Source organism: Seriola dumerili, unplaced genomic scaffold (assembly GCF_002260705.1).
Source record: "Seriola dumerili isolate Sdu_G_001 unplaced genomic scaffold, Sdu_1.0 BDQW01000219.1, whole genome shotgun sequence".
Taxonomy (NCBI): Eukaryota; Metazoa; Chordata; class Actinopteri; order Carangiformes; family Carangidae; genus Seriola; species Seriola dumerili.
The window spans coordinates 7,275,396-7,294,529 of NW_019174474.1; the positions used below are offsets into that span (position 1 = coordinate 7,275,396).

Below are 19,134 nucleotides of genomic sequence, written 5' to 3' on the forward strand. Positions count from 1 at the left end.
GTGGACAGGGCAGCATGTGGTTTAGTATTCACTGGAGTCATGTTGGGATATATATCGACTTCATATTTTAATCCTTGTTAATATTAGAATATTGATTTAAATCACATCGTCCATCCCTGGAAAGCTACTTTGACCAGTTGAAGAATGTTTCATGAGCCACAGTTTTTAGCAGAAATGCTTTTGAACGATCCATAATTGTAAATACTAATTTAACTACAATTAAGAAAACAGTGTCTCTTTTTCGTTGTTGTGTGTATTTATTGTCCAACTTGCACCATTCAGAAGTCCTAAAATACTCTGATGCTTCACGACACACACCATTGGCTGCGTGTGTGTGTGTGTGCATGTGTGAATAATTTAAGGCAGCACTCTACAGCGTGGGTTTCATCCAATCAGGCAAATGAGGGAACCCTAAGGAATAGGAGCACCGTTCTTAGGATTTCTTCTCTTGCTGCATTATCATATCAACTCCACAATGACTTTAGAAGCAAACTGGCTGCAGATCAGTGCTCGTATTAAAGGTGCTTTAATGCTAGCAGCTCCCACCAATTAGGGAGAGAGATGTGTTGAATCTGAGATAACTGGACAGAGAGAGAGAGAGAGAGAGAGAGAGAGAGAGAGAGAGAGAGAGAGAGAGAGGATGAGACCAATCATATGTTAATTCATACATACATGAAAGTACACACAGATACACACAGAAGACATCTGCTTCGTATTGGACAGTGAACACCAGTGAGCCGTCAATTCCCTCCTGCATCTGAGTAGTAAAAGCCTTTTGAAGCAATGGTGTTATAAAAGAACCTGGTATGTGCTGCTACTTAACAGGTAGAGATACACTTCACCAGCTACAGCCACCACCAGAGAACACAGGAGATGCTCCAGTGGAGATGTGTATTTGTCAAGCTTTCTGTTGGATGTTAGCAGGGCTTTGTTTCAGGCTCAGCACCGGGTTGAGAGTGAAGTAACTGTGCTGTTAAGTGCGTGGTTGTCACAGGTACTTACTGCACAGACTTGGAGGACTGGGACCTGAACTTGCTGAACTCGCCTGGAGCGGTCCACTCTGTACCCAGCTGCAACACACAAGGCAGGAGACACAGATCAGAGAGAGTGTGGGAGAAAGAGGAGGGGGTGGGGCCGGGGAGAGAAAGTGCGAGAGCAGGGGATAAGAACAGCATAAGAAATGTTGAGGCACACTGAAAAGTATTCATCTGAAACATCCTTCTTAGAAATCAACTTTGCGAGCCAGAAACAGCTGCGTAATGATTTTTACGCACAGACTATTTAGGGAGGAGCGCTGTCTGTAAAGAAGGTGGACCTTATGAGTTCATTTTTAATCCAGAAAACAGATCGATTGATTGAAAGGGAAGCTGAAAAAGATCCCGATCACCTCCCTGGTTATGATAGCACAGCAAATGAAGAGTAATTGGGAAAACAAGATTACATTCCCCAACGCAACAGTTGGAATCAGTCAGGAGGCAAGTTCTGATCGGCAAAGTGAGCAAACAGACGATAGCTAATGGCCATAAACTGACAGAAAATGAGAAAGAGCGGTTCCATGCCAAAACTGACTCCAAGAAGCCGGCTCATCGGGAACCCCGGGGCTCCTGTTTCAGCCCCGCGGTCGATTCACTGCCCATTCATTTCCTAAGCATGCCAACTCACTAATTAGGGCCCCCTGCTGTTGCTGATCCATAATGAAAGAATAAGGCTAAGATCACAGTGGGCATGGCCTTTAATTGTTTGTGCTGGCCACATGTCCGGGTTTGAAACTGCTCCGCAAATATTGTGGTGTGTGGTGGTGACAGATCACAAGAGCCTTTCGGCTTGTAAATAGCTGCTGATCCTCACTCTGGGTACCACAATGCAGCCCACACAGTAACGCACACCTGCAACATAATGACACTTACACGTATGAAATGGCAATTATACAACGGCACGTCTAAGTGTGTTTGCTGGCATGTGAAGAGAGCCACTATGCCACTATGGGGAACAAAAATACTCAAAAACATGGAGTAATGTCTGTCCAAAAATCAACCGGGCCCCTGGCAGTGCCGAAGCCTCTGAGAGTCTCTGTGAAGCAGTTGGCTGGAGAGGAGGAGGACACAATGTGTGCTACTGTGCCTTCACTCTGAAGCCCACAGTATGCTGCTGCTGTAGCACATTTCCACACCAACAGTCTCCTCATATATTCCTCCTCCAGCACAGAAGAAGAAAAAAAGGTAGGAGTTAAATGAAAAAGTGGGAAAGGTAATATATATATATATATATATAACTTTCTCAGGTCCCGCAGTTTAATACACTGAGTTTACATTAAATATGAAAACTTTTCTTAAAGACATTTAAATGTTTAGTGACTTTGGAACTGAATTTCCAATTAGAGTTATTTGATGTTGCCAAATGTGGAGTGGAGAGCAGGTTCACTCATAAATGATGTGATGCTGATATGATCTTGTGTGGGAATTCAAACATGAAAGTTTTTAACTAGCACTGAGGCTGCTAAATTTTACAATAGATGGACAACTGCGCACATCAGACAGTCTGAGGACCATCCGACATCAGACATCGGCCACAAAAGGCTTTTTCCACATACGCAACATTACTCCCCAAGACCCATAAACAGACTTTCATGTGTAGGTTGGCATTAAACATCTGTCCATAACGAGACCCAAAGGCTCCAGCCGCTGTCTGCAATGTCAGACACGTCCGATCCACTTCCAGATGACATGGATTCAGTGTTCTTATTGGTGCACCAGCAGACAACCTTGTGTTAGTTACCCTTGATACACAATTGACTTGTTAATCCCTGTCGTCATGTATGTTGGATGGTTTTTCTAGGTTAGGGGAAAAACAAACCAAAGCTTTGATGCTGCTATGCTTACAGTCTTACATTCTATATAATATATATCTGTTTGCACATAAGAACAATTTGCTTATTAATACACCAACACTGCCACCTCTTAGTATTACATGTACTAATTATCTGCATTAGTCACAATTGTATTGTCTACGCTCCTCTTGTGCTTACTCGTGTTGTGTTCTGTATGTGTGCAAGTTGACTTGAGCGTGTGCAGTAACCCTTGTTTTCTACATGAATAAATGAGACCTGTAGCTCATTTAAGTCCAAGAAGGCTTTAAGTTTTCATTGTGTTTTGTTCAGCTCACCCTGATTTGTGACAGGAAGTCTGCAGAAAGTCCTGCAGTAGAATCTCATTTAAACTCATCTCCGTCATAGGAATCCCTATTAAAATAAAATCTGTGTTACCGCAAATTGCTGTTGGTTTCTTAAGAAAAGCAGCCAAGCTTCAGTCAAACTTAAATAACTTTGACAAGAAAGAGCTGAATAGAGTTTGCACCTCAGCAGAACTTTAAAATTTTTCAAAGCAGAGGGACAAAAAAGAAAAAAAAAGAAACTGGGACTTAAAACTTTGCAGTGAATATAAATGGGAAACCTGCAAATGTCTCTAGCTGCTGTGCGTACATGTTTATATTTTTTCCTTGCGAATGAATTTCTTTCTTGTGAAAAAGCTGTTGTTCACGAGATGAAAAAGTGAGTGATCACACAGCAACGGCAGCACTGCAACAATATTCATCTCTTATCCACTGCCAACTCTAAATACAGTAAATCTTTTTTTTTTCTTTCAAATGAGTAAAACAAATGTCGGTACAGGCAAAAAACATGATCATTTCATTTGATTCCTCAGTAAATATTAACTCGTGGCACTATCTATGCAAATTGTTGTGATTTATACTATGGCTTACACAAGCAAACAATGTATTTCAGATGATGTATCATAAAATTTTAAATTCATACTTTCGCACGTCTCTCCAATTCTCTCACATGAATGTGTCAGTAATTAAAACTATCTCTTCTCCACGGGGTTTTGGATGATCTAGATTTCTTTGCGAAAAGCTGTAAAAAAATGTAAATTGAAGGTTTTAAAATATGTAGCTTTGCACAAAGGGGAAAAACATTAGTGTCAAGGAGCAAATCTCCTTCCAGAATGAAAGGTTGTTATTTTCCTTTCTTCCCTGTCAGATGGTTAATCAGCTGTTCGCGAACAAAGGCTGTGATCAAAGACATTGTTACAAGGACAAAACACGTGAAGTACCGCAGCTCTGCAATGAAAGTGGCAGATGTTCTCCGAGGTACATGTGCACATGCAGTACATGAGAAACACATGCACGCACACACTCACATGATTTGCCACTGAACGATGAGTCACTGCTTATTGAGAGCAGCATCTCCTCACCACAGTAGGCAGGAGGTAAATCAGAAGGCAAGCAGCCAGGTAGACATGAGGGGGCACACACATACACACACACACACACACACACACACACACACACTTCATATTACATTTTAAAACACACCCCCTCATGGACTTACTGTCATACTTTCCCTCTACTTTAGAAATCTCCTATAAGGCAGGGGGAACTTGGGGACTCAATTTCTTAAACTTCAAGCAGACATACACCAACCTTGCTCTAATGTAACCTCTCTCACTCTTTTTTCTTTGCACTTGCAGACACAAACACACACACACACACACACACAGCCACTGCGTCTCTGTGTGAACCTCACCCACACATGAGGGTACCTCGAGAAAATCTCATTTTCAGATGGCCAGTGGCCCTGCATCACTGAGAAGTGGAACACAAAACAGGGTCAAGAAAAAGAAGAAATTTGAGTGTGCAATAGAAATATGGAGGCACTCCTCCTCTCTCTGTCAACTCTTTTTTATTCTAAATATTTTTTTCTCTCAATATGAGAAAAGAGAAGTAATAGAGAAACAGTTGACCTGTGATATAACCTCAGAATGCTGTTTTCTTCTTATTTTATTCTTTTACTGTCCGCGTGGTTTTTCAATTGAACTTGAACTATTGTAGAAAATAGTGTGCACGCTCATGCTCACATGCCTAGTCACATGTTTTTCTAGCATGTGCACCAGAAAAATGCAGACATATACTCTTGCCATGAGAAAAGAAGTATTGCATCCATGCAGAAAACAGGAGAGCAGGAAACAGGACGTTTGAAGAAATGTTTTCTTTTTACTGAAATAATGGCCACATTCCACTTTGAGTAAGTGCCATGACCCCTGGCATTGTACACAGTGGCTCACTAACACACTTGAATGGACCAGAACCATTATTAATGCTTTTAGGTTCACTTGTGTGTTTCTTGCTATAACAAGTGAAAATTTCCTCAGTGAGAAAGGTCTATTGTAACCAGAAAAGCTTGCAATCAAATGAGAGGCCAGAGTTCTCTGTGCTGAAACCTGGCTGTAATTCCACAGTTCAGTCTTTATTGTCATTGTAAGCTCTCTTTTCTAATAATAATAATGTAAAATATGTACAAAATAAAAGGCAATGGCCCACTTTTACAAGCTGGAAGTTTATCAGATAAAAATATGACTTGTAATGCCAAATAACATTTTTATGACAAGGAAAAATACTTATAATACATCACTAAAACAGACATTTTGACGAGTCCTGACAAGAAGAGTACAAGTTCAACTAATAACATTACTTATGGCAGCAGCTTTTAACTTACAGGATTCAATCACCCACTGAGAACTGCACCGACTACATTAGTAAGGAGACAAGAGTAAGAAAGGAGAAATATCAAAATGATAAAATTTTCAATGCCAAGCATCCATGCATGAACCAGAAGTAAAAACCAAAACGGCTATATCAACATGACCCTTTCTTTTTTAATTTATATATTTTTGTAGGCCAGGTGATAAAAACAAAAATGAAAAAAGGTTATTCATTAACTGACTCAGAGGCTCCAGAAAAACATACTGACTGCAATAATCTGAGCTCAGTACAGACAGTAGACAGCGTCACTGCAATCAACTCGATGTGGAAAGAAAAAAAAGGAAGTGATACAGGTGCAGTCAGAGTCATGGTCAACAACAGTCTTTGTTTTGATTGTGACCCCTGGGTGCACTTGTCTCATTAAGCAGCAATAATTGGTGCCTTCGAGTGGGATTGTGCTCACAGAGCCCATTTGAATCAAGCGCAAGGTTTTTGAATGGTAATCTTCCCTCCTTTAAATCAGTCACAAGAATTTCATTCATTTTAGTCTGGAGAAAAAAATCTACCTGCAGATATTTCAAACCGGCTTGAGTCTAGCAATCCGTCACAATTATCCGCATGTCTGTTTTTATTGTTGTCAAAGCTGCATTATCAATGGGTGGTTATACAGCTGTTAGGCTAGTTTGAATCAAACGTTCTGCACAGACTAATGTAACTGCAACAAGGATAAAAGCAGACAAAGGCATGCTGCTCGCTGTGATGGATTGCCTGTCCCAAGCAGGTTTAAATTTTTAATCTTGGGGGTATCCATTTTCAATTCATTGTTTTCTTTTCTTCTTTTATTATTTTGTGCTATTCATCATTTTTGGACAGATGCTGCCACCTGAACTCTATCTGGCAATAAAGTGTTTGGGAAAACAACAGAATAGGCTGTTCTGTTTTTACAGCAGACATTCTGACATGTCATAGCAGGAGAACACTAACATTAAGGACCGCTGTGTTCTATTCAAGTGTAAGCCATAGCAATGTGACAGTAGGCCAGCGGGACCTGGAAACTGAAGCAGCTAAATGGAATGAATTCATTAGTTTTTATTACTTACACCTGCTTTTCCCTCTCTGTCATGTTAACATGTCTCCTGTGAAAGAGGCATTTACAAAACTGACCTTTTCATCACTGTGGAGCAAAACTCTAGTGGTGCCTGTTACTGCCACGGTGACAAAGTCTCGTCTGTCAGAGAATAAGCAGCTACTGTTGCTGAGGAGTCTCATATTGATTACATCCAGTTTCCAGTGCACGTCCTTTTGTGTCTGCTTTATGAGCCACACAGAGGAGGTATCGCAGCACTTACAACACACATAGGTGCCTGCACTAGGCACAGACATGTGCGCTACATCGGTGCATGAACATACACACACACACACACACACACACACACACACAACCTTGCACACACATGCTTTGTGCAACTCATAAGTCTCTCTCAATATCAGACAAGCTCTGGTCTGAGTCTGTGGGAAGCTCGGCGGGAGCTGTCTGGACATTCTGATTGAAGGAAAATCTCATTATAGATTAGCTGTGGGCAAAAAATATGATTAATGCCAAGGCGGGACAATGGATGATCCTCACTCACATTAAGTACGTTCGTATGCGCACAGATAATGTCCCAGCAGGGCCGAGGAGAGTGTTCTTATTAGAATGACCCCCCCCCCCCCCCCCCCCCCCCCAACACACTGACCAGCTGGTACGTGCGAGCGACTGAACAGAGGAAGTAACTGTGATTCAAGGGTGACTTTGTCTTTCTATGAGAAACAGCATTGAAGGACCTCTGTAGACACCTTTTCTATGTCTTCATATAGTATATCTGTGTGTGTTTTTGTTGATTATGTGTGTGAGAAAGACATAAATAGCTGATGTCATCATTTTGTGAAGGTGTGCTGCGGGGAATCGGGAGCTGTCAGTCACAGTCGGTGCATCATTCAAACGCTAGCCACAAAACGCTGATGGGGGTCTCCACGGAAACGCTTCAGCTCCCTGCTTCTCGTCCTATCGCAGCTAAATGTCTCACGGCAGCACATTCCATATATAGCCAGTTCATTATCGAGGGTGACGATGCTGCGACCATGAACACGAAGAGGCAATAATTTACCATATATGTGTATTTTTAGGCCGGTGAGTCAGTTCACAAAAAGAGCAGAAATTACAGCCAGGCCATTAGTAGGAGCAAAGATAAGAAAACTATACAAATCATCTGACACTCACAATGAGCACACGCTCTAACGATTTCAACATTTTATTCAAGTCATCACATTTTCTCTGCCTAATTTTTCTGCAAGCAATGTTTCTGCACAGACATTATGCCAGGGGGTCAAATTTTACTTTCACTTAAAAAAATGAATCTTATCCTTAACTTCTTAGAATAACTCCAGCACCTGCCAGAGCACAAAACAACAAATTTATGAATTTATTTTCCCAAAACACTGGAACATTTCCAGTTCTAAACCTCTATCCATTAAAAAAACATACAAACTTCAGAAAGCTCACTCAGTTAGATGGGAGCCCTCTCACAGTCCTGTCCATGCTGCATTCAAGTCATCATTTCCGATGTTCTGAAGTTTAAGCCACTTTTCATTCAATTATTTTTTAGGTTATATTACATTTATATCTAAAACTATGTATTTAGAAGATACACATATACTGTGTATTCTGAAAGAAGTTTACCTACCCAATTAGCTTTGACTTTCCTTAATGTCAATTTTTTTCTGTCTGTTGCACAGAGACCACAGTGAATGTGCCGGTGTTTGTGTACCACTGTTTACTACTCTAATACTTAAGAGACAGGTGGATAAAGCATAATGTGTTAACTTAATTATTACACATTTAATTTATTCATTTAAAACAGATATAGTTACATGTAATTATCTAAATTTTATTATCAGCTATATGTTATTAGAAGGATTGAAACAGCATAAAAAAGTGTGAAGAAAAGTTTCAGATTCCTTTAGAGCTAAAGGTCTTTAGAACAGCCTGTGCAGTAAGCCTTTTTTCCAATTAGCAAAGCACTGATTTAACATAAACTTGGTGATAGGCAAGGACATCAGTATATGCTGTATATGGAACACTGAATTAAAGAAAAAATTGTGTAAAATGTAAAAATATTTTGGCTCCTCTTTCAAAACAATTATTACTTGCCATAAACGAAAACCCCTTTTTTCCCCCTAAACTCATTCAGACACATGGGTCACATAGTGAGGAACGGAGTCCAGAGTGAGATTTTTATCTATGAAACACAATGTGTCTCTGAAGACAGCGGAGGCAGCGAGGCCTGTCTTTCTACCACTGGCAGGATGAATGATCCCTGGCCATAGCACTGCTCCCCTGCCATTACCTAGATGATATTTCACCACTGCTAAATGTCACATCAATATTCGCTGCCAACTAATTAATCTCAGCTCCCATGGAACCTGGTGACATCTTCACATCCTGTTGGAATACAGATGGCTCCATAGCTGGACCTTTGCTCTTAACACATATTTGCCCAGAGCACTCATATGGTGCAGTTCAAATACTGTCCAACCTCATGCATCCTGTCCTTCTTAAATTTTTCATAAGGTTTCACTAAGAAAACTTTATTAGTGACTGTAATACAACACAGCTTGACTTTTATTCAATTGTGGGCAGACGGTCCTTCAAGGATAGACGGGAAAGGAAAACCATTTTTCACGGGATGTTCTACAGGAGGATTTAAGTCTCCTGTATTCTGAGCTGCGTGTTGGACCTGAGTGATAGCCGGAGCGTTAGGATGGTGACAAGAGGTGAGCCGGTGATTACTAAAGACGAACAAGGTCAAATCGCTCAGTGTCCCTCCTGTTGGTGTAAGACTGAGCTCTGGCAGAATTAAGGCTTATGTCATTGACCGATCAGGACCCAATGTTCCCAAAGCTCTCTCAGCATGGACGTCAGATCATGGCAATATTAATAAGGAAATGTATAGATGAATACTTCACCATCTCCAATCCGTCATTTTGTGCAGGACTGTTTATGAAGGAATCCATCAGATGCCATTTAGAGCTATGAGTCAGCCTTAGATTGAATATCATATTAGATAATAAAGTCACTACATAGTCTAATAATAAGGTTTTGGCTTCCTTGCACATATTGTACTCTGGAAGTGTTTTCCCAGGGGTATATATTAAACAAAGTGTTTGCTATTTAATTCATGACATTGAGGAGTTTGTAACTATTTAGGCCGCGGGTGATTTTGTTTCTTCCTGCAGTTAAAGCTTGTTGCTAAGCAATATTAGTTAAAATCAGGGAGTGTATTCATAGTCTTGGAAATCTGAACTTGGTGAATCTGCTGAGAATCACAAAGCATAAAAAAATGCTGGGATGCTGTTGATTTTCAGTTGAGTGACTCCCTCTGGTTCAGATATTATACAAGAATGCAGCACAGTGCTTACCTGTCCTACATAGACTAGCAGTCTGGCGTTGAGAGGGCTTTCATCAGGACTCAGCCACAGCTCAGAGTTATCATCAGACGATACCGAGAACTGGAAATCACCTGGAGGGGAAAAACATGATCAAAGTGTGTGTTAGTGGAAGTAGAGATATATACGATCCCAGATAAGTATAATCTGATAGCGTATGATCTCATAGAATAAATTCCCAAGTGTAAAAATACACCTAAAATTTGATGCACCGACCACCTCTGGCTGTGGTGATGACACTTTTGGCCACAGTGATATCAACAGAGTTACCCCAACTGAATTTCCAATCCATATGAAACAACTATGTGAATGCAAATGAGCATTTGTGCAGAAAGCTAAACCAGAAGCAGCATGGTAAGCACATGCGCAGCCAGTATAATTAAAGCTATCCCCTTTTAGAAGTAGAAAGTCAGAATACTTGAGGATTGTGAACAAGTTGTCAATTTTGTCTAACAACTAACTATTAATAGTAGGAGCTGCATAAAGCGTCATTCCCCCGAGTGGCTGCTGTATGAGACACTTTCTTTTTATGTTGAGACTTTGCAGTTGTTTGTCACTCTTCTGGGGTGAGGAAATCAGGGTTCGCTGGGTGTGGCAAACACCAATGTATATAGTAGATGTACTTGTACTGTATTGAAATTGTGTAGGAATTCTTCAAATAGACACTTTAAAATACATTGAAAAATCTAAATATTACCTGGTTAAATCAAGGCATAATTCACATGTGTAATATACTTGGATCTGACTAAATAAAGACGATAAAAGAGCAGCTATATTCTCATGGATACACCAACTGCCTATAGATGAGATGGATATCATGTGCCATTGAGTCGTTTTTATTGTCTACAACCTGGAAAACCTCAGAACATTTCTACGTGACTAACTCTTGACACTCAATCTACAATAGCATCTAACAGGTTGTCTCTGGCAATGTGAGGTGAAGGCACTTGTGGAGTGCTTGTGAGAATCCTGAAGATAGTATGACCTTTGAGCCATTAACTGAAGAAAGCCATACTAGCAGTGAAAGCAACATAAGAGAGTGAAATGAACGATATCTAATTAATAACTTCATATTCTGCAATTTGTGTAAGGGCACTTGGGTGTTAAGGCTTTTTCAGTTCCCATAGCAACTGGGCTCAAGGGTAAGCCTATGAGGGTACTGCATGAGATTTAGCTGTGAGATCGCTGGCATTCAGCGCTAATAAAAATGTGAATATCCACTATAGTAGTGGCTCTGAAGCATTTGGATTAAGAGGGCTGTGGAAATTGTCTACTCTCATAAAGGACACATGCTCCAAGGCTCTCAGCCTCAGAGGAGGGCCTCGCTAATACGATGAGCTAGTTACCGTCTCTGTAAGGATGAAGGAAGCCAAATATTCTCAGGCCATAGTTCTTCCACTTCGGAGCTACTGCCAGCTTCTTCACTGTGGTTCTGGTCTACAGACAGAAACAGAAAAAAATTAGATCATGCATCAGTTGCTGCTTTTTTTTTATGTTAGTAAACCCTTTCCACCGGTTGACCGTTTGCTATACCCCTCCCCCAAAGAGCCACTATCCAATCATAGCTTAGTGTGCATCTAACTCGGGTAAGAGCAACACTCAGTGTAAAAAGTGTTTGGAGAATGGTGTCCTGTTTTAAGTCAAAGCCAAAAATGGAGGACCGAAAGTGTAAGTAACGTTAGCATGTCCATGTGCTAACAAGCTTACTATCAAAAAAGAAAACAACAACAACAACAAGAACAACAAAAAACATGATATATGTGCTCTATATAGTATTTCCCCACTGTGTGGAGGCTGGTCTTGGATGTAACTGTGTCAGTATGTAACCTAATTTTAGCGCTCTGTCTTGTTTTGTTTTTTTGTCATTTTTATTTCTTTAGATTAAACCTCTTTATTGTTTTTTCAGCATTCAAACATACATTAAACACACAAAATATTCAAACAGGTAATAAAATAAAAAGAAGCGTGAGAAGAAAAAAATAACAAACAAAAAAAAAAATATGCACATTCCTCAGTGTGTGACTCAGGTTATTAGACAGCAATATTAAAATTCACATTCCTCCATCGAGCATAGACAATTATATGATGCATAGAGAATAGGGGATGGGATACATGAATATCAGTTGTCTTGGTGATCATCTCTACTTATTGCTCACAGATACGGACCCCATATATTTCTAAATACATCTAGACTATTATTAACTCTGTGGATTAGCTGCTCAAAAGAAGTCATCCGAGCCAACTCGTCTCTCCATTCATTAAAACTGACACGCTCTTTTGACTTCCAATGCCTTAACACTATTGTGCTTCTCGTTATCAGGGCTAGCTTAACCCAGCAACACACCTGCGAGGGCAGATTAACTTCCGTTGGCAAAATACCCAATATGCATTATGCTGGATTCGCAATCTAGTTCTACTATGCTAATACAATTAAAAATTAGTTATGTACCATCTGACATTCATTTAGCATGTGAGATAATGTGCCTTTATTCCAATTTGTAAGCCCCCAACCTAAAAGCATTAACTCTTACAACATTAGAAGAGAAACATAGGTGCAGGTGTAGCAACAACTACGGGGGGAGGAGGCTTTTGCGAACAGTCAGTTTGATGCATCTTTAGCGTTACATTTAACCAACAAAAACGCAGAGCAGTAACAGACAGAAGGTCACTCAGTCTGCTGTGTAATACTTACATGAGGGTAGAGAGGGAAGTGCAGGTTCTTTCTGAGCTGGGCTATGGAGGAGCCGCACCAGTCCTCAAACACATGCAGGTTGGCCTGGCCCTTATACTGCCAACACACAAGCACACACAGCGAGTAATCAGGTTGGTGCACACAGTAACAAGAGCATCACATTTGCTATTAAATAGGCAGGATACGCTTCAGCACTACAGCGAGATTTCCATTTGCGCTGGTTTCGGTCGATATATTTTTGTAGTGGAATGCATGCAATTTCGGATGCCTCTCTACCACGCAGCAGAAATGAATTCTTGCTGAAACATGTGACTGCAGTGTGAAGTTTCAAATGTTCCCACTGTCCTGAATAAGAGAAGGTGACAGAGAGTTTGTCATGAGTGTCAGTGGGGGAGTGTAAACTGAGCATGATTGGAGCGAGTTTGTCAGAGCTCGTCCCCTGCCCATAGTCTGACATTTGTCTGATTTACGCAGGGAAATCACAGGACACAGCAAAAACAGATGGTGAAACCAGGCAGCCTTGGGGTATAGTTTCCTTACAAACACATGGGTCTGCTCATACATATGAAGAGATGACTCTCTGATGATTTATGTGTCAAACTTAGTATTTGAGTCACATGCGATGCAAAAAAAAAAAAAAACTCTGGCATAGATGACTATAATTTTTCACATCCTCACACAGACAAAAACATTGTCCATATACAATTTTTCAGAAAAGTGAGACATGCTCGAGAGGGGTTGGTGTGATTTCCTCAACAAGTCGCAGATAACACTTTGATTGTTACACCTCATTCACACGGTTTTGCACGAGAGCAAACAGTAGAAGGCAGAGATGCGACTAGAAGCGCTGATGCATGGTCGCACATTTGCACGCAATGCTCGGTGCAGCTTAGCGTCACTCTTGCGGACGTTGTCTCAGTGTGACCCGCCAGCTCTAACTCTTCATACTGGATGATCAATCAACTGTACCAACACACATTCACATACTGTGCACACACATATGCCCATCCTTTAATGTGTGACAGCAGTCCCAGCAGGCTGCTACTGTAATGCTGCCACAGATATTTAAGAACATCACACAGAAGTTGACGAGAAAGCCGAATCTCGGTGAGTGAGGATCAAAGCTAAAGCTGGCTTCACTACTTTGGCCCCCATTTCATTTGATGGAGGTGGTTTTTCTGTGTGTAGAGTAGCTGCTAGCTGTATAGTCAGCTGTCAAATCAATCAATGGAGAGTGAGAGTGACCTCATGACCAAAAAAAAAAAAAAAACACACACACATAGTAGCTGTAAATCCTGTTGTCCTTTCATCAGAGGGATTAGAGGGGCGAGACAGGGAAGCCTTTCAGAGTAAAAGCCTACAACTCTGCCTCCACGTCTACATTTAAAGGAGAAAGACGTTGACGGAGGGTGTGATGCTGCTTCAGTTTCACACAGGCATTCTAACAGATGGCCTGACCCAAAGTGGTCCTTTCCATTCCTCTCCCAGCTCTGTACGGTCAACTAAGTGCCCTGCAAGCTGACAGCAGCACGCCAATTACAGCCCATGCATTAACCATGAGATATTTTTGTTGTGCAAACAGCCCAAAACAGTGGGCAGATTTTACTTCTTAGCTTATATTTGACTTTGTTATATACTCTCTTGCAGAATGACTAATGCAAATGAAAAACAGAAAGGGTAAAAGACGGGGATTTTGTGGGGTTGACAGAATCAAATCAGAGACAAGGAACAAGTCAGAAGGATGAATGAGAATGTGTGATGTTTAAAAAGGGAGTGGCAGAGAGATTGGGACGGGGGGGGGGGCGCATAGCGAGGTTAGAGGGATTTGACAGACGGGACTAGTCCCTGTGTAAATATGCCTTATGTAAAGCTTTTAATAGATTTCCTGTGGGTTTTAAAAGCAAACCTTTTTTGGCCTGGCCCCCTCCTCACCCCGCCTCTTGTCAAATAGTTATAAGCGGGCAGCTTTCTCTAATTATTCACACACACACACACACACACACACACACACACACACACACACACACACACACACACACACACACACACACACACCCCTGTGTAGCCCTGCAGAGGCCACAGGCTGTGAAGTCGGCTTTCTGCTGGGGGGCACTTGAGTATAATTGGCTCTATTTTGTGGGTGACATCAATGCGAGAGGTCTGTCTGTGCTCTGGCCTTAACAGGATGTTGGATAAGGAATGGGACAAGAAGGAAGTTATGTTTTTCTTCACCCACTCCAACCTAAACTCACCCTCTTCTATCCCTGTGCTTCCTACTCAAAGAATTCAGCCCTACCATCTCTAATATTGTCTATTTCCTCTGACCTCTCTCTGTCCGCCTCTCCATTTCTACCTGTGTGCTGCAGAATACTGTTGATTTCTCCAAATTCTGTCTTTAGTTTCCCTGAGCTCAGCTGCAGATGTCATTTACCCACGCTGTCTCTCTCTATCTCATTTTTGTCTCCCTCCCGATTCCTTATTTTTGGAATAAAGAGACACTCACATTAAGTTTGTATAGAGATGGTGATTTGCATGCTTGTGCCTGTGTGTCATGTAGGGACATGGTGGTGTCTCTCCTTTACAGCTTGTCAGCTCACATTCACATTCAGTAATTGACTAAAAAGAAGCAGAATGACTAAAGCTGCCTTTCTTACTTTGCTCTCACTTTGTGCTCCGTTCCTTAATCCAAAACCAGGGGCAGACCTCTGTGCTGTCCTGCTAATCCACAGACAGGAAGGTTCAGAAAGCACTGTTTCCTCTATGGGCACCTATTGTAACAAATTCACTACAAGTAAACCAGAGACTGCAGGCGCCGCTGCATTACAAGATCAAACTAGCCGTGTCTGTCAATCACAGTCATTCCGTCTGTTCATGTGGGATGTTTGATCAGAGGTAACTTGTTCCACTTAGTATAGGCGAAAGTAGTAGGTAGCGGTGAAAGGCACAAAGTGGCTACCTGTCAGGCTAATAGCAGGGACCTCCGGGCAAAGACAGGGAGCAGGACTTACACTGGCTCTGCTGTACTGCTGCTGAACAACAGCAACACACAGCAACTCTCGATACCTGATAACCAATATATCACAATGCTTATTTCAGATGACTGATACAAACCCCTCTATTTTTCATTTTACTGAGGTACAGCCATGTGTCTTATATCAAGTAGATATTTTCACTGTAATGGGGACATTGGTGCTGATGTAGATATTTAAACACACTGTTTTTGAGTCTGCAGTTACTCAAGAAGAAGAAGGGGAACAGAAGGCAGCTACAGACAGTATGAAGAATGTAGGAAATGTGTGAAATATATCTTATTTCCCTTTTTCCTACAGCAGGTGCATCACACTGTGAAAATATGACTGGTTGTCACATGTCAAATGGGGAATATCTGCCTTCTTCACTTACTACAAAATATTCAAGAAATATAAAAAACAATGTAGATTTTAACTTTTGCAAATTAAAGTAAAACTACAGAATACTATATAATGAAAATTCTGTCTTATTTATGTCCATCCACCTCATCACTCTCCGAAGGTTGTTCCCCACTATCCTATATATAGCTACCACAGTTTCACAGCAACAGAGCACCTATACAGCTCTGACTGCCATTAAATAAGAGGGCAGGAGAGGAGGGGAGGGAGACGGAGGAAAGCAATGCCATTTGTCAAAAACGAATGCCAGAGAAAAGAGAAAAGGAATACAGGAAATGAAAGGTGCGCAGAGAGGAGCGGAGTGAGAAAACCACTGATTGATGAAGATGTTTAGAATAAAAGAGTGTATCGTATACAGCTCAGCCTAAGAGGCCGCTCTGCACAAACACACTGCGACTGTCTCGCCTATCTCCCTCAGACCACACATTTCCTCCACATACCCACACTCCTGTGAGCTTGTCTTAGCGTATCTCCGTCTCCACCGCTCTCCAATATCTCCTCTCTCTCTCACCCATCTGGTCGCACTATCAAGCGAAGCACAAATCAGACTCTCTTTTTTTTTCCTCTCTCTCTTTCTCTCTCACTCTCTCCTCTGGGAGGCTGTCTCCCTTTTTCTCGAAATCTGGTGCAGCCGTCTGCGTTCCTGCTGGCAGCAAGGCATTGACAAATGGCCGCTCTGCGCACCCACTGACGAGCAATCGCACCAACTGACACTGTAAATCCCCTTTGGATAAGAAAAGTGAGACATGATGTTCCTGGCTAAGGCACACTGGGGTATATACAATACCAGTCAGCTCGCTCCCCCAGGGCATATAGAGGAGACGACATTAAAGCTCACTGTTGATACATCGTAAACCTGCACTGTGGTTTTAATGAGCTACTATGTTGATATGTTTATGTTCGATGAATGATCAAATGATACATGTTACATGCGAAGTTACTCCCTCTGTGGCTGTTATAGGAATGTTATTGCTTAAACATGTATTAACACGCTACAAAATTTATTCAATCCAATTTATCCAATATTTCATAGAGGGCATTTAGATACTTCCTCTCTGCCTATCTCGTCTCTCTCTGCCCATTAGTAATTTAGGAAAGAAATGAAAGTAGGATAAGTCGGTAGGTACAGTGAGGAAAAGGGTTTTTTTTCAAAAAGGTAGAGAGGTTTGAAAGAAGAGATTATATGGAGTGAGATAATGAGAACTCATTTCACGTGGAGGAGAGCAGCAAAAAATGGAAGACAAGGTTCATATGATCTAGATTCCGGCCTCATCAACCACTGTAATGAGGGTTTGTATAATCTGCCATCTGTCCTACAATTACATGTCTTCCGTCATGCCAGGGATATAACATGTGGGGGGATGGATATGGCTGCAGAGGATACGTGGAACTGAGGAACGTGAGGCAAAGCACGAAGGATGAGCGGAATTCTTTTTTTTTCTTTTTTTTTTTTTTTTATCTGCTGCCACAAGCTGTCGATCACTCGACCGACTGTAATGAGAAGCCTCTAAGAGAAATCACATTTCTGCCTCCTTTTTGTCTATTTGCTGAGCATTTTTGATCGACAGATGCAAGAAAGACAGACAGACAGAGGGAACAGTGAGGAGAGACAAATATCATCCTCCCCCAGTCTAGTCACTCTCACATGATACTGTGGGATGATGGGGGGGGGGGGGTTAGGGTTAGAAAAAGAAAGAAAAAGAGAAAAGATCCTCCTCCAGTCTTGTCAATGTGTTTTGGTGTGAGGAGCCAGCTTTGACGACTGCTCCCACCTGAGTCATGTGTCTGTGCTGTGCCACAATATCTTCCTTACTTCCCTCTTGAGTGGTAAATAATAGGCTGTCCAAAGCTGCAATACCAAAAGTACATACTTTAAGACACACACATACTTCATCTCCACATCTGCAGCTTTGTCTTTACAAGAGACAGAAGACCAGACATCTGAGTCGGTCAGTGAACCAGGATCTACCTGTACTTGGTTTAACACCGTCTGAATAACTTATTAACATCATTTCATATTTATGACACATCTGGGGTGATTCATGTTAAACCTGTGCTCACTGTGGCTTTAAACGAGGAACAGTAACATGTAAAGAAATCATAGTCCCCCTAATATCAAAGTCTACAATGATTTAAGTATGACTAATCCCTCTTACCATCATTTTCTTTCTGCTACTGACGAAATAAAATTGTTCATTATACCCAAATTCTCTGTGGATCCATGTCAGCTTTGCTGGAAATGACTGTTTATCCCTTCATGCCTGGCTACTGCTTGAGTCTTCAAAAACATTTTTTTTTTTTTTTTTTTTTTAAATCTCTCTGAATTCTATCCCATGTCAATGTCCTTGACTTGCTGGTGTCCTTGACAGATGCACACAGGGTATGTCCATTCTACAGCCACATGTCTGCACTAATCCACAGCCACCTCTGGCTGACTTCACCGGCCAGGGATGCTCATTAAGTCGCCAGTATTGGCTGAAAACAACCTGCTTTCGCCAACACAGGTCAGAATCTCAGCGCTTTATTAAAAATATATTACCTTTTCCCTCTCTCTGTCTCCGTCCCTATGTCTCTCATCGGCGCACGCATTAGAAGAAATAAAGTCAGCATCTTTTCATTATGCTCGTGCCGCTCGTATGAATGCTTCTGGATGCCCGTGTGACCTCTGTCAGTCTGTGACAGCTGGCATATGGCACAACTCTACCTCCACCAGCCTGAGTCTACGCCTCTGACAGTGCGAGCTCAGTGGCCCCTCAGACCTCTGCCATCTTGGCTGTGCACCAGGAAAACAAGTTAGTGCTGGTAATTAGGACACATAGCTAGTGAGGAAAGGAGAAGAGCTGCTGCACTCGGTGGTTCCTGACAGACTTGGCTCTGGCTCGACATAGCAGAAGTCTGACATCAGACGAGGAGAGATTTTTGAGGGTGCAAGTTTATGGAGATGTTTGAAAATTTTGATGGAATTATGCTGGATTAGCAGAAAATTCGTAG

At 41.5% G+C, this 19,134-nt stretch overlaps 1 protein-coding gene across 1 annotated transcript in view; it reads right to left on the minus strand.

The window, feature by feature from the left end:
- b4galnt4 (beta-1,4-N-acetyl-galactosaminyltransferase 4) overlaps positions 1-19,134 on the minus strand; it is a 126,316-nt gene that overhangs the window by 34,673 nt on the left and 72,509 nt on the right. The window contains exons 4-7 of the mRNA XM_022754645.1: positions 12,716-12,811; positions 11,370-11,460; positions 9,997-10,097; positions 1,003-1,070 (exon numbers count right to left, since the gene is read on the minus strand). Of these exons, the coding sequence (XP_022610366.1) occupies positions 1,003-1,070; positions 9,997-10,097; positions 11,370-11,460; positions 12,716-12,811 (356 nt within the window). The remainder of the gene's footprint in view (positions 1-1,002; positions 1,071-9,996; positions 10,098-11,369; positions 11,461-12,715; positions 12,812-19,134) is intronic.